Below are 23588 nucleotides of genomic sequence, written 5' to 3' on the forward strand. Positions count from 1 at the left end.
TAAGTATGCAACATTCTATTCAATATTTTTATGGAATGAAAGGAGTTAAATGAAGCTTTAATTCTGTAAACTTTTTAATAGGTTTGTCGCCTCGCTGAAAAAATAGTATAACAATAGTTAAAGAAATTAAGTTAAATTTTAAGTTTGAAGTTTACATTATTAGGATCGATGTGATCTAAAGAAAGGCGTTCAAGAAATTTAAGTTCAGACATATTTTTGAATAGGGTTGCCATTTATCTATAATGTATATACAATTAAATAAGTTAAGTATGCAATATTTAATGTAATGTTTTTATTGAAAGAAATGAGTTAAAGGAAGCTTTTCTCTTGTAAATGTGTTAATAGGGTTGTCGCCTCTCTAAAAAAATAGTATAACAATAATTAAACAAATTAAGTTAAATTTTAAGTTCAAAGTTTACATTATTATGACTAATGTGATGTAAAGAAAGGCGTTCAAGAAAACTTAAGTTCGAACATATTTCTAAATAGGGCTGCCATTTATCTAAATGTCAAATACAATTAAATAAGTTAAGTATACCAAATTCAATGCAATATTATTTTTGGACGAAAGTAGTTAAAGAAAGCTTTAATTCTGTAAACTTTTTTAATAGGGTTGTCGCTTCTCTGAAAGATTATTATTATAATTATTAAAGAATTTAAGTTAAATTTATATTATTAGGATCAATGGGGTCAAAAGAAAGGCGTTCAAGAAAACTTAAGTTCAGACAAATGATTAATAGGGTTGCCACTTATCTCTTAATAAAAATCGAATTAGTAATGGAGTCAAACGAAAGATGTTTAAGAATAATTTAATCCAGGAAAAAATATGTGCAGGGTTGCCACCTATATTTTTTGGTTTTTCTTTTTTGTAATGAGGACACTCAATACGTTAGCAAACAAGGGCCATCAAAAGAAATCAAAAAATTTTTATTAATTTTATTTAGCTTAATAGTTAAAGCACAAATTAAAAAATTAGTTTGAAATTTAAAAAAACTTGTATATTACAAGTATATTATAAGAATTTATTAATTTATTTATTTAGCACCTAAGGCCCAAGCAGCTAGTGTGCTCTGTTTTGGTTTTTTTTTTTTTTTGCTTTTAAGTTAGTGTAATATTTTATGTTATTCTAATAATAATAAAAAGTTAGATATAGTAGAAAGATTTGATTTGAGGTTTGACCTCAAGATCGTTTGTGGTCTCTACTCATCACAGTACCTCACGCAAATCCCTTATTAAACTTAAGCTAGTGTTATGTTGGGCTGAGCGTATCTGCCTTTCTTCTGGCTGCAATAGGCCGAAATGTCTCAAACATTCTCCGCGCTGTAGCGCTGCATTCAAAGAGAAGGTGTATTGGAGTCTACAGAGATTGGTCGCAGAAAACGACAAGAATCAGATGACTGCGCAATCTGCAATGGCCTGTGAGAATGCCCGTGAGCATTTCTAGATTATCTTCATTGCTTTTTATTGTATCCCATTAGTAAGGATTTCGCTTGGGGTAGCCCCATAGCCCCAGCTAACCTCCCTTAGCTTTAGCCCTTCACTCCTAAGCTGCTCCTAGATGTTGTGTTGTCCCATAGCAAGAAAGGGTTTGGGTCCTATTACCTCGTTACCTCGTTTCTAATTATATCACTGAGCCCTGGGACCCAAATTAGCTGAATGCGGTTGTGCGTACCTAACAAATTCAGTTTCTCGATACACTCAAAGACCACGTTAAGTCCTCACTGGTCCTTAAGTGATGACAGTGACTTGAGCGGTGCTTGACTTTCGCTTAGAATGGTAATTTTTTATTAATTTATTTTTAAGTCCGATAGAGTACTACCTGGGACTATTTATACCAAAGAAAGACAAGCAAAAATTGTTTTATTATTATTATTATTTTGTATTATTATTATTTTTTTCTTTTTTTTTTTGAACAGCAACGTCGCTACAAATTGGATGGGTCGCGCCACGGTTGTCGCCGGTACAGCCGGCCAGCAGTATGTGGACAATATATTTGAGAATCCCGAAAACGATTACGAAATGATAACGGTGAACAACTCAATGTAAGTAGAATGAGAGCGTACGAGAGTAATGAAAACTTTGCCTTCGAACACGAACATTTTTTCAACTTTAACCACTCAAAAATTCACATATTTATAAACCTACTTCAAACTGATGCCTCTTCTATTTTTAACCCTTTTTTATTACACCTTTACCTGCTATGCGCCTGAACTATGCATGATCGTTTACTCACACACCCGTTACTCTAACTGTAGTTTGAATGTTGATTATGTGATCAATAGGTAAGTGGAAGAAAATTTAGAGAACCTTTAGCAAATTTATCGAAGATTTTCAATTTAAGTATAGGGTGGTTCAACGGCTGGTTTATTTTTAAAACGCTGGTAGTCACTTCGAGTTCGAAAAAAAGACGAGAAATTAAAGTGAAAGAAAAAGTAAAGTTAAATTTTGAGAGTAGAAAATATCCCACTCATGTAAACAAAAACAAAGACTAAGGTTAGGTTAGATTAATGCAAACATGAAAGACAAATAAAAAGTCAGAGAAATAAAAGAGTTGCGTGTTAACAAAAAAATTTAAGCATACCTCTAAAATGACGTCAGCACAACGAGTGATTCTAGCAAATTTGTAAAGTGAAAATTAAAAAAAAACCAACCGATGACTTACCTTTTACTTAGCAAAAAAGATAACTAGCGAATTTCAATAATAGTTTTCTATTACCTTCCTTAGCACCATCGAACTCTGGCGCTCAAAGATCGATGCTAGACACAACTATTGGAGCTACAACAACACAATATCGGTGCAGTCTCGCATACGCGATAAATCAGGTGGGTCTAGGCTATTAAATTTTTATTATAAATTAAAAAATAAATAAAATGCTATTAAATTTTAATTATAAATCAATAAAGAAAATACTATTCAACTTTAATTATAAAACAAAAATAAAAAAAAAATTTATTAAATTTTAATTATAAATAAAAAATAAAAAAGTCTATTAAATTTTAATTATAAATAAAAATATTAAAAACTATTAAATTTTAATTTTAAATCAAAAATAAAAAACTAATAAATTTTACTTATAAATCAAAAATAAAAAAAAATTATTAAATTTTAATTATAAATTAAAAATAAAAAAATACTATTAAATTTTAATTATAAATTATAAATCAAAAATACTACTAAATTTTCATTACAAATTAAAAATAAAAAATTCTATTAAATTTTAATTATAAATTATAAATAAAAAAAATAAAAACTAATAAATTTTACTTATAAATCAAAAATAAAAAAATACTATTAAATTTTAATTATAAATTATAAATCAAAAATACTACTAAATTTTAATTACAAATTAAAAATAAAAAAATTTATTAAATTTTAATTATAAATTAAAAATAAATAAATACTATTAAAATTTATTTATAAATAAAAAATGAAATATTATTAAATTTTAATTATAAATTAAAAATAAAAAAAATACTATTGACTTTTAATTATATAACTTTTAATTAAAAATAAAAAATACTATTAAATTTTAATTATAAATAAAATTAAAAAAAAATTAAAAAAAAATAAAAGTTAAATACTATAAAATTTTAATTATAAAAAAAAAAAATTAAATTTTAATTATAAATTAAAAATAAAAAAAAATACTATTGACTTTTAATTATATAACTTTTAATTAAAAATAAAAAATACTATTTATTAAATTTTAATTATAAATAAAATTTAAAAAAATAAAAGTTAAATACTATAAAATTTTAATTATAAAAAAAGGAAATACTACAATATTAAATTTTAATTATAAATAAAAAAATTAAATAAAACACAAAAATTAAATTCTATAAAATTTTAAGTAATTTATTTATTATTAGAAATATAATTATAAGTCTGCAAAGGTCTTTTACTCGAAATGTTTGTTATAAGAAACACCTCTCCTCTCCCCCACAGACGATCCTCTCTTACTCGAAGTGCAGGCATTGCCATTCCAAATGAATAACCTCACCATACTCGATGGCAAATGTCCACCTGGTTGGGCGCTGGTGCATGACACCTGCTTTATTTATGTGGGCGCGCCTTTGACTTTCCACGAGGCGCGCGCTTTCTGCCGCAGCGAGAACTCCACGATGCCTTTCATACGCACAGACAGCACAACGTTGTGGAGGTATTTGCAGGGCCAAATGCGGCACTTGAAGTGAGTTGAAAGAGTTCAAAAATAAAATAAAAGAAATTAATTATAAATTTCACTAACCGTAATTTGCAGATATCCGGAGAAGGTGTGGATACAAGACTTCAATTACATTGATCGGTGCACGAGCTTTGCCTTCACCACCACTGAAGTGGAGGATTGCAACAATGAGATGGGTTTCATTTGTGAAACTGATCCAAGGGTAGGCGCAGAGCGGTTGTTACTGCGTAGCGACTTTTATTAATTTTTTGTGTATTTTGTTTCGCCCTCTCTCGCATGCAGGTCATTATCGATCCACTATCTTGGCGCGCTGATATTTTCGCGATCAGCATAATTTCGGCTTTTATTTTGGCCATCATTTTGCTGATTATGGTCGCCTTTTGTTGGTATGCCAAATCGAAGCATCGACAAGTGCAACGCTTGGAGCGCAGAAATAGTATACGACAGAGCTTGAGAAGCTTGAATAGCATCGATCAGCAGGGATCGTTGCGGCGTCGAAACTTTGTATGATTATTATATGTTTATTAGTTTTATTTTTATTTAGTTGATTAGTATTTGGTAACTTCTTATTAGTTTATTTATAATCTTATTTATTTAATATATTTATTTGTACGCGAAAAAAACATTGCACCTAAACATTTTGGGAAATTTTGACTATTTTTTTTTTAATTTTTTTTTCTAAAGCTAAAGTAAAAAAAGAACAAATCATAACATAAATTTAAATTTTTAACATAAAAAAATATCGAAAAAATTCGAAAAATCTTCATCAAAATCAAAACTAATAAAGGAAATTTGCATGCTTAGTTTTAAAGCTCATTTAATTTTATTATAATAGAATGAAAATTTGAAGTCCCGAGAAGGTCCTGTTCATTTTTAATAATTTTTCATTTTCTCCTCCTAACAAATCCATAACATTTTTGCTTTCTTCTGATCGAAAAAATACGCAAAACCATGAGGAAAAAAAATTCTCAAAAATCAACCAGAGCTTTGAGCCACTTTAAACCTGTTTTTTATTGGACTAAAATTAAATGGGTTTAAAATTGTGTACCCAATTTTTTTTTTTTATAAATTCCGATTAAAAATTAAATTAGTTCTTTGCATACCAAAAATCCATATAAATCTAAAATTTTAACTTAAAAAAAAAATCAGAAAAATTCGACAAAAAAAATTAAAAATTTTTAAATTTAAAAACTTTTATTCAAAATTAAAAAGAGAAACTTAGTTTAAAGTTTGTAGAAGATCTTATGGATTTTTAATATTTTTTCTATTTTCTGCTTGTAAAAAATTCAGAAATAATTTTTTTTGTATAGAAAAAATACTTAACACAATCAGGAAAAAAAATTATCAAAAATCAACCACAATTTTGAGATGCTTTAGACTTACCTTTTAGTGACTAAAATTGAATGGGCTTTAAAATTACGTACCAAGTTTTTTTTTATAAATTCCTATTAAAAATCAACAATTTTTTTTGTTTTTTTTTGTTTTAATGGCTCATTGCATAATAAAAAAACCACATAATTCTCTTTATTTAACTTTGAATCTATTGAATAGCAAAAAACCATATAAATCCAAATTTCTAACGTTAAACAAAATTCAGAAAAATTCGATAAATTTTCTTCAAAATTTCAAAATTTTTAATCAGAATTAAAAAATAAATTTGAGTGCTCAATTTTACAGCCCATTTAATTTTAGTATAAAGGAGTCACCAAAAGGAATAGGACATTTTTAATATACATTTTTTTCTTCATATTCTAAGTATGAAAAATCGACAAAAAAAATTGTTTATGGAAAAAATAAGCAACGAAAATTTTGACCCAATTTTTTTTTGTTCGACGGTGTTGCATTTTCTCCATAAATCCACAAAATTTTTTTTTTTTTTGTAGCGAAAAAATACGCACACCATCCGCGTAAAAAATTATTAAAAATCAATCATAATTTTGAGGGACTTTAAACTTGCTTTTTATTGACAAAAATTGAATGGGTTTTAAAACTGCGTACCCATTTTTTTTTATATTATATATTCCAAATAAAAATTAAAATTTGTATTTTTTAATTTTTTTTTCAATAACTCATTGCCTAACAAAAAAAACTACATAAATCTAAATTTCTAACTTAAAACAAAAATCAGAAAAATCCGACAAACTTTCATCAGAATTAAAAATGAAATTTGGGTGCTCAGTCTTATAGCCCATTTAATTTTTGTATAGTAGAGTGAAAGCTTGAAGTTTGTAGAAAATCTGGCTGATTTTTAATAATTTTTTTTTTTTCATTTTCGGAATACAACAAATCCACAAAAACATTTTTTATGGAAAAAGGACCATACGGGAAAAAAATTATCAAAAAATTAACCATAATTTTGAGCCCCTTTAAACCTACTTTTTATTTTATTAAAATTGCATGGGTTGTAAAACTGCGTAAGATATTTTTTTTTTAATTCTGATTAAATTTTTTTGAAAATTTCTCAAAAAAATTCGTAAAATCTCTCAAAATTTATAAATCTTGTACAAATTTAAAAATTTAATTAATAAGGTTTCTATTATAGAATGAGCTATATTTTTATAAAAAAATAACTCAGATTAAAAAAAAAAGTAGTCGAAATTCGTCAAAATGCTGAGGTGCTATATTTTTTTCGCGGACTGTATATACAATTATGGAAAATTTCGCAAATAGCGGTGCTGCCACTTGATACTCAGCGAATGTTGACAGAATTAGTTTTTGAGTTTATGTCATTTTAGAGGTTAATTTTTTTTTCGTTTTTTGTGTCAAAACCAGTCTTTCCACTTTCAATTCTCTGCCAATCTTTTCGTTCCATTAAGCTAACTTTTCATTATAAAAGTATTGTGGCACTGCACTCTTTTCCCTATCACCTCTGACATGACATCATTCATGTCCTTTTAAAGGTTTAGTAATTTTTTTGTTTCCAAACAACTCTTTACTTCCAATTCTCTTCCCATGTTTTCATATACATAACCTAACTTTTCATTCTAAAGGTATTGCGAGAGCTTAGTTTGCTCTCACTCCCTCTCGCATCACCTCTAAAATGATATGACGGCCAAGTTACTCTCAAAATTTCACTTCGATTTGAGCCCTCCCTCTTTTCAGTTTCTGCTCACATTCTGTTTGTGAATCAGCTGCTAAGTTAGTGCTTGATTAGCTTAGCGAGAACTTGAAAGACAGGCTCTTAACTAAATGCTCCCAACTCATAGTACCACTCGAATTAGAAAATTGTTTGACTAATTTTCCAGTCAGGTCCTGCACTCGAGTTTCATCTGCCAGTGTCATACTCTCAAATTCTCACCAGACTTATGATAACGAATAATTTCCGTGGTGTACTCTTAAAAGCTGAAATTGAAACTTGAAAAGTCGAGCCAAGAAGTACCGAGAGATTTGGTAACTAATAAAATAGTCAGGCTAAAAAGCCCATTGCATTTAAAGCTCTAGAAAGTGAAAGGGTAGATAGTCAAGAAGGAGTGGAGAGAAGTTGCAGAGAGAAAGAGTTATGATAAAAAAGAAACAGAGACAGAGACAGAAACAGAGACAGAGATAGCTAGTCCTGTGAGAGTTTTCCAGCTTCTTTGCTAATCTGAAAATATCCTCCAGTTTGAGAGAACGAATATTACTCATTCTCATGACAGTGGAACCCAAAATTCGTAGCTTTGACTTAGTAAAGGCAGGTCACTTAAAGAGAAAATGCGCAGTGCTATCCGCCTCCTCTAAGCACGACAGGCAAATCGGGTACTCAATGACTCCATGAGTTGTGTTCTGTACTAATACCGACCATCAACCGATCGTCTTTCCTTCCAAGTTTTAGATGAAAGGTCGACATGCAACTTACTGACTTATGCACTAAAACTCACTCCTAGGTTCCGTTTGGTGACCCATGTGACTCACAGTTGTGCAAAGCTGTTAATCGAGGTGAATGCCACTGCTTTTACTAGCCTGCTCGGCAGTACACTAACTGCTCCCGATAGCAATTGTCGTCCTGAGTCCCTTTGGAGCCTCAGCGTTCAGTAAATAAATCCAAAAGCAAAAAAATAAAGCTAGTTTTTACAACCCTCTCAATATTAACTCTTCACATCACCTCCATACAACCGAACCCGGTTTCTTATAAGTATAAGGAACTGTGGTTTAAGACACAGATACTTCACGTTGCTACTTCCCCATAGGATAACAAAGGGATAACGAAGAGAAACTGTTTCATCTAACACCCCCCTTCCTCTTGACCCAACCTGTCGAAACAGCATGTTTGCTGGGCCTACCTTTAGATGAGCTAAACGAAGACGACCGGTGATTTACGTCACGCTGACGGGACTTGTATTACTGCTACAACCCGAACCGAAACCGTCTTCAAAATAAAAAACAATCTAAATTATTCGCTTGAAATCCACGAAATACCATTAGTTATCATTTTAGTCTTCTGTAATATTGGTTTTGTCAGATAACACAATTAAGTTGAGGTTGCATTAAGTATTAAATTTTAATTTAGAAAATCAATTTAACCTGAAGATTAGCCATTACATACTTTGATTTGATATTTTTTTTCGCACTTCCTTTGTTTTTATTTATAATTTCGTTTCGCCCCCTCTTTTATTTTCTTTCCCACCAATTTCCTTGGCTCATTAGAATATGTCCACGTCGACTGGCACGCTCTCTAAACCGCTGGGTCAAGACTACAAAATGATGGGCAACGGCTCAATCGACTCCATGGACAAAAGCGTGCTCAGCTCGGACGGCAGCTTTGAGGGTTACGACAATCAAACCGCACATCCCGGTGAATATCAGAAACCGAATTACAACGAATATGTTAGTCAGCACGCGCTCAAAGGCGCCAATGGGACTAACAAAGCGAATGAACCATACAAAATTGCCACAATCGGCTCCGTCTCAAAAGCATCCACAGCACGCGGCCGCACTGCACGACTGCCAGACACATTCGAGCTCTCCTACCGCAATGAAGGTTTCCGCGACAACTCCACCTACGCCAGCACGCTTAACAACTCGGTGGCCACGAGCATTGCCGAAGATACGCCCATCATACACCAAACGGACATCGAGGACGTCAACTCGGATTACTATGGCAACGCAAGCACTTTACCGCTACACAGTGGCGGTGGCAATGAGAGTCTCTCATTCCTGCATGAATTGAAACAAAATCTACCACCGCCCGCATACAATAAGCCGCATGGACAAAGTCACAGCAGTTTCCTGCCCAGTGGTAGTGGTGGCAACGCCGCTACTGGCAATGGGAAGGTGCGTCCCACCAGCAGTTCACAATTAAGCAATGACTCACATTCGAGTACGCTGCCGTATGAGCAGAAAATCGATAATATCAACTTTACGCCTGTATCACAAAAGGCTGAAGAAATGCCGCTATTCCGCCATGAAGCAGCTGCTGCTGCAGGCGGCGGCCTACCAACGCCGCCACCCGATATGCGACGCCCCGATTCCTATTACACTGCGGTGCGTAGCAGTAAAGCGCAGCCGCAATTGGCGCGTATGGCCGCGCCGCCGCCTGCAATAAAGGCGGGCGTGTCTGCATCTCAACAGCCGGGTCAGTCGAAGCCTGGGTCGACTGGGTTGCCCCAAATCCACAGCCAGAATGGCAAACGTCCAAAGACTGTTTATCAAACTGCCAGTCCCGAACCGACGGCATACCATCGCTCCAGATCGGAAGCACTGCTAGAGACGGATTTTGACGATGAATCGCCGAGCATGGTGCCGCTTAGCACGAATAATCGTAGCTATAGCCAGCCGTTGGAGACGGCGATGTAGAGGCGAGGCGTGAATCGAACGAAGATATCAAGAAGAAGATATGAAGAAGAAAACGAAATTAATGGAGTACCGTATAAATACACCCACATGCAAAAAAAAAAAATATATCATCACAATCATCACACATTACACCTCTTTTTTACCGTTACAATTAACATTACAAAATACGCATAAATGTATTGCCTAAATTAAGCGCTTGAGAAAACAAACTAAATAATAATTTTTGTAGCATAGAAACCAAGTTAAGTACTTTCGATCTACGATCAACGATTCTGTATGCCTTAAAGCTACTATAGCTAGCCGAATGTTTAGCGAGTAAATAAAATAAGTATTTAATTAATAAAAAAAAAATTATATTAAAATAAAAGTCGCGCTTTTGCTTAAAGAGATTAAAAAATACAAGTAAAAGACCGAAGCTATACAAATAAAAAATAAGAAAACGTATTAATCGGAAAATCGTTTCAGTTCTTAAGTAATCAATCGATCCATCCATTAGCCGTAAGTTGTCATATTATAAGATCGCATAACTGTACATTCAATTATAGAGTTTCGTGTACATAAATGTAATAATAATAAATCTACAAATAATTCCAAGTGTTCAATGCTAAATCTGCATATGTATGTGTGTGCTTAGATATTGATTTTTATTAATTACTGTAGTGTTCAATAAATATTTTAGTTTTCAAAATAAGATTTTTCAATTTGGGAAAGTGAGGCTTACATCTCCATCTGGCGCTGTAGAAACCTGGGTTGCAAATGTAGATCTTTGTTTTTTTTTTACGCCCTGTTTTGGGTGTTTGGCCGAGCTCCTCCTATTTGTAGTGTGCGTCTTGATGTGGTTCCACAAATGAAATGGAGGGACCTACAGTTAAGCCGACTCCGAATGGCAAATATTTTTTATGAGGAGCTTTTTCATGGCAGAAATACACTCGGAGGTTTGCCATTGCCTGCCGAGGGGCGACCGCTATTAGAAAAAACTTTTTCTTAATTTGGTGTTTCACCGAGATACGAACCTACGTTCTCTCTGTGAATTCCGAATGGTAGTCACGCACCAACTCATTCGGCTACGGTGGCCTCAAATGTAGATCACCCAGCAAAATAAAAGCAGTATTTTCGTGAACTTTATGCGACTTGATGGAGCAGATCAGTTTTCGTGGAACATCATACTAGGTTGTTCAATAAGCTTTGCGGTTCGATAAGGAAAACACAATTTTATGGTTTGAAATACGCTTTTCTATGCAGTATAGTCTCCCTAAACACCAATACACTGGTTCCAACGCGATTCCAATTTATGAACTCCATCCCAGAAGTGAGAATCTGCAAAGAGAAGGACTACAAAATCCGCTTCCACAGCTGTTATGACCCCACCATTTCTTGAAAAACGCTTTCCACGCATGCATTTTTTAGGTCTAGAAACAGTTAAAAGTCGCTAGTGGCCAAATCTGGTGAGTACGGCGGCAGCTCCAACAATTCGAACTTTGATTTATGGATCTTAGCCATACTCAAAATGACGTCGTGCATTGTCCTGATGAAAAAGAATTTTCTACTTTTGCGAACTGGGTATTTTTTTACGATTTTTTCCTTTAGTTGCTTTAAAAAGTTACAACACAAGGTGAAGTCCAAAATAAACAAGACTGGCCTCATAAAAATGTTTTGATGGCGCCATCTTTTTCGTGAGTTAGTGCGTTGGAAGTTACATTCCTGGCTGACTTCCAGTGAAAGCTTGGTGACATTCGGTTCAGTGGAAGCGAAGCCATTGCATCTAAAGAGTCAGTATGTTTGTGTCATTGGTACAAAAATGAATGTCGAACAAAGAGCTAATATCAAATTTTGCTTTAAAATCGGTAAAACGTTTACCGAAACATTTGAATTGATGAAAAAAGTTTATGGCGATGATTGTCTATGTCGTGCCAGAGTTCATGAGTGGTTTACACGCTGCAGAAATGGTTGTGTGGACATAAATGACAACGAAATATACGGACCGCCCAAAATCAGTAATCACCGAAAACTTCATCAAAATTGTTCGTAAATGTATCAAAAATGAACCGAAATCATCGTTGAAATTCATGGAATCGGAGTTGAATATCGCCAAAAAATCGATTTATTGCATTGATCGCACTGATCATTTGGGCTTACGAAAGGTTTGTGCACGTTTCATTCCGCACAAGTTGGTCTGAGGACCAAAAATTGCTCAGAATTCAACATTCGAAAGACTTCATTAAAGAGGCGAGAAAAGGCGAGAACTAACTTCCTTTACAATATTGTAACTGCCGATGAAACGTCGTGTTTCCAATATGAACCTCAAACTAAGCGTCAAAGAGCCGAATGTCCCCAGATGAACCTCCATCAAGAAATCACATTTGGAGAAGTCAAAAATCAAGTCGATGATCATTTGTCTTTACCATTCCAAGAGAATTGTCCACGAGGAGCTCGTTCCAATGGGCCAAACCGTCCATGCAATTTTCTATCTTGGCGTTTGTTGCATCGCATTCGTCGAATTCATCCTGAGTACCGCGAAGGAGGAAGCTGGCGCTTATTGCATCATAATGCCCCATCTCATCGATCCACTCTTGTGACTGATTTTTTGACTACAAATCGCATTTTAACCATCAATCACTCACGCGCAACTCAATCAACTGTCCTAGAGCATCACCTGGCGGTTGTTCCGCAAACTTTTTGATCAAGGTGTAGAAATGGAGAATTGTAAATTGAGTGTTGTAGTTTTCGTCTTTGGTCCAATGTATTTCATTGGTCTGAGATCAAAGTGCGGTGAAGTCTTTGCGGTCTAACCAATTCCAAATCAGCGAAGCGCCTTCATGGCGTCTGATACTTCAGCATTAAAAATGTTACAATGATCAAGTAACCGAAAATAAAGACTTAGTGGTGGCCTTTCGTGAAATACTAAATGCTGCTATGGTCGGGTCTTATTATGTGCATGAGAAATGACCGCCCCCAAAAATTAATCGTGTCATACAACCACGTAGCACCTAAAGCACCAAGACTTACATGGCTTGTACAAGTTTTAATGGACCTGAAGACACTGGGTGTTTTTTTGTTTTTTTTTTTTTTTGTCGGGACAACTAGCAAAAACAGTGCTCAGACAACATTAAGTTCATTATACCGAAATCGAATTCCCTTTTAGTTTTCTTTAAGGGGTTAGGTGGGTTTGAAAATTTCAAAAAATCGATTTTTTTTTTCTTATTAAATAGTATAATATGTTTAAAATATTCTCCTAAAATTTCAAATTGATCCGAGTAAAATTCTACGAGATAGACCCTTCAGAAGTTCCGCCCATCAGGCCATGTCAGTGCAGCGTTTCGCAGGTATACGCGTTTATCTCAAAACTCGATTTTTTAAGTCGGTGGACACGATTTCTCGAAAAGTTATGAAGCGATTTTGTTCAAATTTTGCACACATCTTTGGAATAACATTATCAAGTTATTGAACGAAGGATTTTTTTTTATTTTTATTACAACTAATTTTTTCGAGCTAACACATGACGAAAATTTGACCAAAAAATGTGTTTTTTTGTTCAAAGTCTGTCAAAAATTCAAATTAAATTTTATTTTTTTTTCCTTCGTCCAGTAACGAGATTTATCCATGTACTAACGAAATATTTTTGGTTTTTTGATTTTAAATGAACCAATAATGAGTTATGCTGTCCACGGCAAGAGCATTTTTTTGTGAGACGTTAAGGGAGATGAGGTACCAACGGCTGAGTTTTCGGAATTTTTAAATAAAAATTTCACAAAATACTGTTTAAATATGTATCTTTGATATGCTAAATTGTTTAAATAAAATATATGATTGTATATATTAAAAAAAAAAAATAGTAAAAATACCCTTTTTTTGAACCTCTGTAACCCACCTAACCCCTTAAATCTACCCGACCTCCGAAGAAATCTGAGAAATCTTGTGGGGCCAAGGAGCCAAGGTGGTCGCTTATTAGTACATCAGTGCCAAAGACCTCATGCCTGATTCGAGTGAAAGCGGGGCAGACGCACAGGTCCGCCGTCTCATCATCCTCTTCACAAGCTGTCCAGAGTACACTGTCTGAGATGCCTGCCTTTTCCATGTGCTTCGCCCGCAGAAAGTGGCCCGTCATCAGTCAAACCAGCTGATTGCAGTCCCTTCTGCATAATGACAGGCGGATTTGCGACAGTCGGTCGGACATGACAGGTAACATCAGTTTAGTCCATCTGCAGCCTCTCTCAGCCTGCCAAGCTCGCTTGTAGGTTGTAGTAACCCATTTGCTAACCGTGGCTTTGATGGCAGAACGCGCTCCGGGCCAAAGAAGTTGGCCTCAGAGCCCATCCTAACTAAGGAGTCAGAGGTCTCGTTGCCCACGTGTCCCGGGACCCATGTTAGCATCAGACTATTATGTCTACCGACAAAGTTCAGCCTGAATTTACAAGACTCAACTATCCTTGTAGTGGTTGGGGGGCTGTCTAAGGCCATGAGCGCAGCTTGGTTGTCGCTGCAGACACATATAGATCTGCCTCTCCATCTGTTTTCCACAACAAAGTTTATTGCCTTTTGAACAGCATACATCTCAGCTTGAAAAACAGATGCATGCAAAGAACATCCAAGAGCAAAGTGGAGTTTCGTCCATCTGGATTCCACGTAGACCCCAGAGCCGGAACCGTGCCCGGTTCTGGAGCCAACCGTGAAAATGCGAAAACAGTGAACGAAACTAAAGCTCACCCCGAGCTGCGAAGCTGCCCGATGATGACGATGGCCTTCGTGGGAACACGCCACCTCTTGCACTGCCGCCAAGATTAGAGGTATCCGTATGAATGGCTTATTTCCACACTGAAATATTTACAAATTTCGGAAATAAATATTATATTTATTCAAAAAACATATCACAATTGCCCAATTTTACTTTTCTGTGATTTTATGTACAACCCAAATGGGGTAGAAGGTGAAAACAAAAATATTAGTTTAATGAATTTTTTATTAGTTTATTATTATATATGCAACTAAATAGCATTGATATTTAAAAATAAATTTCATTAGAAAAATTATAAAAATAAAGTAAAAAATTTAAATAAATAACAAAACAATACCCACTCATTGTTTATTTGGTTTATTTATCGCCCATTAAAAAGGCCTTGGCTGTTCAGTTGGTTGAAAACCAATGCATTATTGCTTCCATTTGCCTGGGTCGCAGCTCTCAAACTGTTCGCAGCTTGTTTTACAGTTTGAAGGGCTTACAACACGAGCGAACTACTTATTGTATGATCAGTTATTAGAAAAGTCTTGTTCGAGCAAACAACAACAACCCACCCTCAGCCTGCAACTAAAACTTGTTTGATTCATTTTCTAATTGCAACAGCAACAACTGAATTAGGTTGAGAAGGGGGTTGTTCGTGTCTCATACGAAGTGGGCGAGGAGTTTACTAATCTGTGTTGCCACTAGATGTATAATTGCTGTGCTACTTTTGATACACAGAATTGGTGGATATAAAACTCTGATGCTGAATTTAAATATAAAAAAATATTCTCAATGACGATAGCAATCGATTTAGCCAAGTACGTACATAAATACGCCCACACATGTTCGCGATAGTAATAGTTGAGATGCTTGTTTTAATAAGATTTCTAAGGTAAGTCTAGGTATGAAATAGGTACGCCCTCTATATAACGGACATTTCTAAAAACACAAGCCCATAATGATGGTTTTTCGCATTTTCGCCATGTAAAGAAAATTTAGTGCACACGTTATATGCAGAAAATGGGGAACAGCAGAACAAGGAGTTTTGAGCTACTTTAAATTGAAACTGTACTGTATTAAAATTTAGTTAAATTCGAATGAAAGAATTTGAAATTTTGATAGAAATTTGTTGCATTTTTATAGATCTTATCCTAAGCTGATCTTGCAGTTGAGCCACCATCCATAAAATTGCGTTTGGGGAAATTAAAAATCAAGTCGATGCTCATTTGTTTTTACCATTCCAAAGGAATTATCCAAAAGGAATTCGTGCCAACGGGCCAAACCGTCAATGCAATTTTCTATCTTGGCATTTTGAAGCATTCGTTGCATCGCATTCTTCGAATTCGCCCTGAATACCGCGAAGGAGGAAGCTGGCGCTTATTGCATGATAAAGCAACATCTCATCGATCCACTCTTGTGACAGATATTTTGACTAGAAATCGCATTTTAACCATCAATCACTTAGCGTATTCGTCTGATATGGCTCCCTCTAACTTCTACCTATTTGGTAGATTGCATTTGGCCGTGAAAGGAAAACGTTTTGCGTCCGTAGAAGCCATCCAAAAGGCTTTTACCGACATCTTGAAGGGCATTCCGGTCAATGACCTGAAACGCTCTTTCGAAAAACTTTTAGATCGCGCAAAACAGTGTCTCGAGGCCAGAAGCGACTATTTTGAATAAATAAACGCGAAGTTATCAGAACAAAGCTCCAGTCGTTATATTGGACGTCACCTTGTATATATAATTTATTAAAAAATAGATATAAGTGCAGGGTGCGTAAGGTATACATCTATAAAAACATGCAATAATATTTCCATTAGCTGCAGTAACCTCAACGATTTGGGTCCAGAAGCGATTGTATGCTCGAATCAAATGCTCCTTATTCAAATTGATCAACGGAGTGTTAGAGAACCCGGGATTGTCTGGCCAGACTTTTTCGACTTTGGACATAAATTTAACGTATTTCTATTATAGTTTACGGCTTGAGTTTCCAGGTAGCTTCCTAAAATTTAATTTTCTATCGATTTATTGGTATAACCTTTTAAAAAGGATTCTCGAACAGGACGAAAAAAGGTCAGAACGGGGTGCTCAACTGAAGGTTGTAAAAAAGTGTCCAACTGAGAATTAACTGCAGCCTACAGGGAAGGTTTTACGCTCAGCTACGTCCATTCGTAGTAATCCAGAGGATTAAGATCTGGCGAGTTATGCGGGTATAAGTTCGGTATTCTTACGCGCTTCAGGAGATTTCATTTCGTTTAGAAGGCGTTTTGATCGGATAACTCGCTGTTCTCGTGTTTGCTCCGGCCTAAAGTGTCTTCTGCGTATAACGTAGGACTTATACAGGAAATCTTCATGAACAACTCAACGGTTAGGACCATCAGAAATATTAAGCTTCCTCGCAGGGGCCTCGTTAATGAACGTTTGCACTTGTTCAATAAATTCTGCCAATCGGACAGTGTCAGAACGTTCCTCGTGTTTTTGGAGTTTTTCAACAGATTCTGCATCGCCGCCTGATACTTCCAATTCATGGTGAACCTTAAGGACGAATTAACGGTGCACTTAAGCAAATTTGAGATTTCTAAATCGGTGTGATTTGCACACAAATGCATGTCTTTTGATTTCTTGAGTTAAGTTGTAGTCCTCCATATCTTACCTGAAAAAGAGGAACATGAAAAGTCGTGGTTTCGGGTACGCACCCTGTATTAATTCATGGGTATCGAGAATTTTTTTCCTACATTAGCAATTTATCAGACTTCAGTTGAATATTAAGATACAGGTATCAACTGAAAGGTATTTAAAAAGACTTTAATAAAACAATATGTTTAGCTGATTTTGCCATCTATTTGTGCTTAAAAATTCAATTTTAAAAATATTTAAATTATAAAAAAATACCTATAATATATAGTATACCTATGCATATATATTATATAGTTTTCGTTCGGTAAAATAAATAAAATATATTTGTGATATTATTATCTAAAACTTATAACAATTAAAGCACTTAATATGTTTATTGGCAAAGGCTTTCAACTCAAATAATATACAAAATAATATGACAGTGTTGCGTGTCCGATTTTGCGACTAATCCACTGTATGCGTATAAGTAGATTATGTACAAGTCCAATTATGCATGAGCGTTGAAGCCGGTGGGCCGTTTTGAGCCATCTTAACTAACTCTATCATTTTAATGTTTGACGTGCTGCTGCGCTATATTTCATACATACATACATACATATATACAAATAAATACTACCAATAATGTGAATAAAAATTGTTGCCAAAAATACGCTAGCATTACCTGGTGAATAGGGATTTGCATGTCGTTTTGCTTAGATATACTTATATGTGAGCACGCGCAGAGAGAGAGAGAGAGAGAATGAGAGAGAGGGGGAGAGAAAGTTGATTGCAAAGCCAGCAGAACTTCAGGGACGGTAGCGTTGAAAAGCTGTGCGCTAGACTCTGCACGCGTCACTCACGACTGCTGCCGCAAATATACAATTGAAGTGTGAAATTGTTTTTTTATTTCTCTTCTTCGGTGCTATTTGTGATTTTTGTGTGTGGCGCGAGAGATTGCATGGTGTCTGCAAGCGCACTGCAAAAGCTCCAAAGAGCAAACTGGCAGCGCTGTGTTCTTGAATTGCTCTCCATGTTTCTTTTTTTTTTTGTTTGGTTTTTGTTTATATTGGTTTGACTTGCTGCTCTGCTGCTTTCCGGCAGCTTTACCTTTAACTCAGAGTAGTGTGTGACTTGTGCTGGTTGGAAAAAAATCTCCAACAATTCAGTGTTTAATCTTCGATTTCGTTGCCAGTCATCGGTAAATACAAAGCGGCAGCAGTTCGTACTACTACACTACTACTACTATCACTGCGTTAAATACTACCGGAGCGGGTTTCTTGTTGGATGTGGTTGTGGTTGTAGTTGTGGTTTTTCGCCCACCACCCGCGCGCAGCACGAAACTGGGAAGTTAGAAACAATAAACAAAAAGAGCTATAAACGACAGATAGTCTGCACTTTCGGCCAAAACAAGTATTTCGGTAGTAATTTGCTGCTTGTTGGTTGGGCATTGATATATTTGGACTCTGCCTGTAGGCGTCAAAACGTCACAACGCGCTTCAGTGTTCGACCAAATTGGCATGTGTAAAAAAATTGAGTAGCGTAAAATCGACAGCAGTAGTGAGCGCAGCTCTAGTGAAACTAACAAAACAAGTAGCCAAAAGTACGAACAGGCGATGTTGGATCGATTCGGGGAAGACTGAGGAAAGGAACACGAACAAACAAAGTAAAATAAAATCAAACAGGAATTACTACAACCGCCGCGGCAAACGTAACAACTACAACAAATTTACGAGTAGTAAGTAGTAATAGCTATAAACGCTAAAGCCACAGCCGCCGTGATACATCAGCCATTAATACAGCTGGTGGTAGGTGAGGCGGAAGACATTGCCAGCAACAATAATAAGAAGGGTAATAAGATAATAAGAGAAGGTGAGACGCATCAACGCGCTGCATACAAAACGCACCGCCGCTGCCGCTCGGCGCAAGTGAAAAGAAAATCCCTCAACGGCGATGAAAAAGAAATAGCGAAATAGGCGAGTAAAGTGCAAAATATTGTAGAAAAAAAATATTACAGCAGCAAAGAATAGCAATAAAAAGTGCAAGAAAGTAATACGGCAGCAACGGCGAGACTAACAAGCAGCGCGCAGTGTCATATAAGTGAATGCTGTCAGTCCAAAAACAACGAGCAGGCAGAAGATAAGCGGTAACAAAATCAAAAGCAACAACAAACAGTAAGTATAACACATCAGCCGTAATAGTAAAGCAATACCAACAAAGGCAGCAACATCAGCAGAAGCAGCAGCAGCAGCAGCGGGTGGCCTTTATTGAACAGCGCCGACAGAGCGCATCACTACAGGGACGCGCAAAGTCAGCGACGGGTAAGTACATGAAAAATCATGTAGACATGACAAACTCAGAGGACGTCGCGCGGTGCGGTGCTCGCTATTTTTATTCGGTTTAGACAAAGCTAACTCTCATGCCGTCGATGTTGATGCGCTCGATGTTCAGTGCTTATTGCTTTAATTTGTTTGAGTTTTAATGGTTGCTCAGCTTCTGTATTTTTGTTGTTTTTTCTCGCATTTTTTTAACACATCGTTGACCATTTTTTAACAAACGTTTGATAAAATAGTAGCAGTGGCAGCGCCGCAAGAGTACATTGCGCGCGGATTGAAAAAAAAAAAAAAAAAAACAAAAAACGCGAGGTAGCGCGCCAGCAGAATCTTTTGTCCGGATCAAGCGAGCGCTTACTTGGACTCTGCTATTAAAAAATATTGAAAACTCTGCTCAAACAAATATACATACATATCTCTAAAAGGCACTTGAATATACGCGTGAATATACTTACATACGTATACATACGTACATGTGTAGTCAAGTGTTTTTGTGCTATTGTGCAGCAACGCTCAGCCATTGTGTGCTGTGTTGTAGGCGCGCGGCGCAGCACGAACGGGTAGTGCGCGGTGGGCGGCTTGCGCTCTTTATTCGCACTCATCTTCCATTTTCTTACAGAACATCATTGTCTTTATCTGCATCTTCCGCTTTGTTATTTTCGCCGCCACTGTCGCGGTCGCTATTACCAGAGAACTATTGCTGTTGTACGCTGTATGCGTTACTATATTCTTCTTCTATTTATTTAGCTTGCAGTTTTTTTTTTTTTTTTGTGAGGTTTTGGAATTGCTATTAAGTACTTTTGCTCCAACACTCCTTGTTGTTTCTTTTTTTGTGCTGCTCTCAACATGTCAACATCGTCGCCGTTTTCGCCATCATCTTTGCCATCATCATCGCATTTTAACTGAAAGGCTGAGAAAATTAAGTGTGTGGGCACGTACGCGTATATAAATATTTCTACATATATGTGCACATATATGCATATGGATTTTGTATATAAAAGAGCGAATACTCTAATGAGTACTTAAATGGTAAAGAAAAGAGTGTGTAAAGGTTTGTCTGCTGCTGCTGCTACCGTCATCTTCGCGGTCGCCATCGCCACCGCCACACAGTGAGGCGCGATGCGAGTGGGTGGTTATGACTGCGTGCTCTCATTTAGCTCTTACTCGTACATTGTAATAATATGTATGTACTTGCACTCTCTGTGCGCAAATTGGATGTGGCTTGCGGCTTGCCAGATCAGCTACTAATTTTTTTTTTATATCCTACATTATGGATTATTGAAATTTTCCTGACGTCCAGCCATTGAATTATTTTTTTTATTTTATGTTAACAAAAGAACTCCGTGATGAAAGATCATATTTATAAGGCCTTAGTGGCACATCTTGTTCTGCCATTTGTTGCAGAGGACAGTTAGAAAGTAAGGAGGCAATTAACAGGGCTTTATAAACTTCTACAATAACTAAAACAGCAATGGAATGATCTGCCTGTTGATGAGCTTGTTCGTGTTACTGAACTGAAGGATTTAGTCTAGGTGTTGTCTTTCGATTTTTCATTCATTGGGACATAATATTTTCTCCTAAGTGAGTTCTATGGGTATTCGAAGAGGGAACTTAGGAATGAAATCTTTAGATACCATTTTTCTATGGTATTGCATTCTATTTTCGACGATCGTATTGTGACGTTTTTTTTTTTTTTTAGTTTTATCCCAGTTTCAAAAGCACCTAAATAGTTCTTTTTAATATAACAAATTTTAGTTTCTCACAAAGAAATTCACAACTCAATTCAACGCTTCACTTTAAAATAGGAGGAAATTTAACTACAGAAAATGTAGGATCTTTTTTGTGTTTTGCTTTCTTTGTTTGTCAATTCAGCTAAGTTCTTTAGTTGCAAATTGTTGATGGATAGATGGGTTGGGTTTGAGTTGGCCGCCAAAGGCGTCAGCACTCTAGCCTAGTTACCCTTTAGTTATGTTCGATAACGAAATTAATCCAAATATAGAGCGATTATTTCCTCCGAAAGCGAAAATTATCCATCATTTGCAAAAACTGGTAGAAGAGGCCATATTAGCTGAGTTTGTTTACAAATGTTTGTGTTGTCCAAAAAAGTTACCATAAATATATTTTATATAGTCAGGTTTTGTGTTGATAAATTGTCCATTTTATCGTTTTTGATTTCACGCAAGGACAAAAGTGCACAATAAATCAGATCCCATTGAAAACAAATTTGCTTGTTTACAAAAAGTTCAATCAAATGCTCACAGATCACTTCACTCTCTCAATTTTTGAGTGATGAATAATTTAGGACTAAAATAGGTGTAGATGTTACAAATTTTTCGAGTCTAAAACGATTATTGCATTTAAGATCTTTAAGGAAAAAGAGGATAGTGAAAACGAATATGAAATATAAGTAAACACGGCGGAGCCATTTTTGAAGTGAAACTTCTTAGGCGCCGATGGACGAGCGAGAATGAAGAGTAAAATTTCAAGGCCATGCAACGTTTTGGGCATTTTCGTTCCGCAAGAAAGAAAAAAGATATAACGTAGAGGAAAAAGAGAGAGAGAGCTATCTATACCTTATATATATCTTAGATACACCTTAGGCTATTATTCCTGAGTTTTTCTTTGTGGTTACTAATTTCTAGTGAGAATTAACACTGCCTACTTTTTGGCGCTTGTTTATTGGTGCTAACTTGTAGGAAATATATTTTTGGTGCCTACTTTTTGGCGTTATATTTCCTGGGTGCCTACCATTTGGGGCGTTTTTTGTTCCCAATTTTTTTGGCGTTTTTCTTTGGTGCCTACTTTTTTACGCTTATTTCCATTTCCTGGCTAGTGCTTGTGGGTACTATAAAGTGCTATCCATTCCGGCGTCGAATTTATTTGTTTGTTAACAGTAATAGAAGTCCCGCCAGTGTAGGGCATATCACCCGTCGCTTCGTCTAGCTCATCTAAAGGTAGGCCCAGGAAACATGCTGTTTCGACGGGTTGGGTCCAGAGGAAGAGGGGTGTTAGATGAGTCGATTTTAGAGGGCATATGAAAAGGTGGTTAGTGTCGTGGGGTGACTTCACATGCCGGACATATGTTTGGTATGTCGGGGTTGATTCTGGATAAGTAGGAGTTTAACCTGCTACAGTATCCTGAACGTAATTGTGCCAGTGTTACACGTGTCTCACGGGGAAGCTGGAGCTCTTCATGTGCTATAGGCGGTAGTTGGACTTATTGGTATTGCCTTGCGGTAATTTGTGCCGTTGCTGCGGTCCTGGAATCGCTGCGTTTGTGCGGATGATTAACGCTCGGAGTTGCCACGCGTTGTTGCCACGGTTTGTGTCCGGCGTTTACCTACACCGGTCGACTCTTCTCCGTTTTTTGTAAATTTTGTCTATTTGTATTCTCTGCAAATGTTGTGAATTTATTTAGATATATATTCTTTCTCTCTCTCTCTCTCTCTCATTCTCTCTCTGGTCTCTCCTCTTTCTTTGTCTGCCTTGAAAGTTTCACTTCTGTTATGTGCACCCACTTTTTTTAATTATTCCTTTTCCAAAATCCCTGAATTCTTGACCAAAAATCTGTGACGAGGTAGAGTGTTGCTAGTCTATTCTCAATACATCTAACCCGGAAATGAGCCCTCACAGCAACAGAGAAAATGATGTGTGTTGTTTTTCTTCTCCACACAAAACAAATAGTAAATTTTCATCACCATTTATGGTGGTCATATGTAGTCGCAATGGATTGTATCTCAATATTAGTTCAATCAAAGATCGTAACTCTTTTATCTGCGGTCTGATAAACAATTTCGCTACCCCACTGCCAGGCTATTTCAAAAAGCCCATAGTTGATCTTCAGGTGCTCAATTGCGCAATTCGACCTTATGAGGTAAGAGATTCCAACTAACTTAAGTCCATGTAGTTGTTGTTGCACTAAGTCCATAACTGACTAAGTTGCTTTTGGGTTATATTGTACACAGATCT

At 35.9% G+C, this 23588-nt stretch overlaps 2 protein-coding genes across 4 annotated transcripts in view; both read left to right on the forward strand.

Annotated features, from left to right (window-relative positions):
- Positions 1-10602, forward strand: part of LOC129247044 (protein bark beetle) — a 43788-nt gene extending 33186 nt beyond the window's left edge. Inside the window, exons 6-12 of one of the 2 annotated variants that reach the window (XM_054885911.1) lie at positions 1917-2042; positions 2256-2282; positions 2726-2823; positions 3947-4190; positions 4260-4386; positions 4467-4688; positions 8808-10602. In XM_054885911.1, coding sequence (XP_054741886.1) covers positions 1917-2042; positions 2256-2282; positions 2726-2823; positions 3947-4190; positions 4260-4386; positions 4467-4688; positions 8808-9956 — 1993 coding nt within the window. In that variant the 3' untranslated portion in view covers positions 9957-10602. The remainder of the gene's footprint in view (positions 1-1916; positions 2043-2255; positions 2283-2725; positions 2824-3946; positions 4191-4259; positions 4387-4466; positions 4689-8807) is intronic. The other variant, XM_054885912.1, reaches the window with a different exon arrangement.
- Positions 10603-18439: 7837 nt separating this feature from the next.
- LOC129247624 (uncharacterized) overlaps positions 18440-23588 on the forward strand; it is a 31689-nt gene continuing 26540 nt past the window's right edge. The window contains exon 1 of one of the 2 annotated variants that reach the window (XM_054886819.1): positions 18440-19460. The gene's annotated coding sequence lies outside the window, so the exon portion shown is untranslated. Of the gene's footprint in view, positions 19608-23588 lie in introns of both variants that reach the window. The other variant, XM_054886817.1, reaches the window with a different exon arrangement.

This window comes from Anastrepha obliqua, chromosome 5 (genome assembly GCF_027943255.1).
Source record: "Anastrepha obliqua isolate idAnaObli1 chromosome 5, idAnaObli1_1.0, whole genome shotgun sequence".
In the NCBI taxonomy this organism is placed as follows: Eukaryota; Metazoa; Arthropoda; class Insecta; order Diptera; family Tephritidae; genus Anastrepha; species Anastrepha obliqua.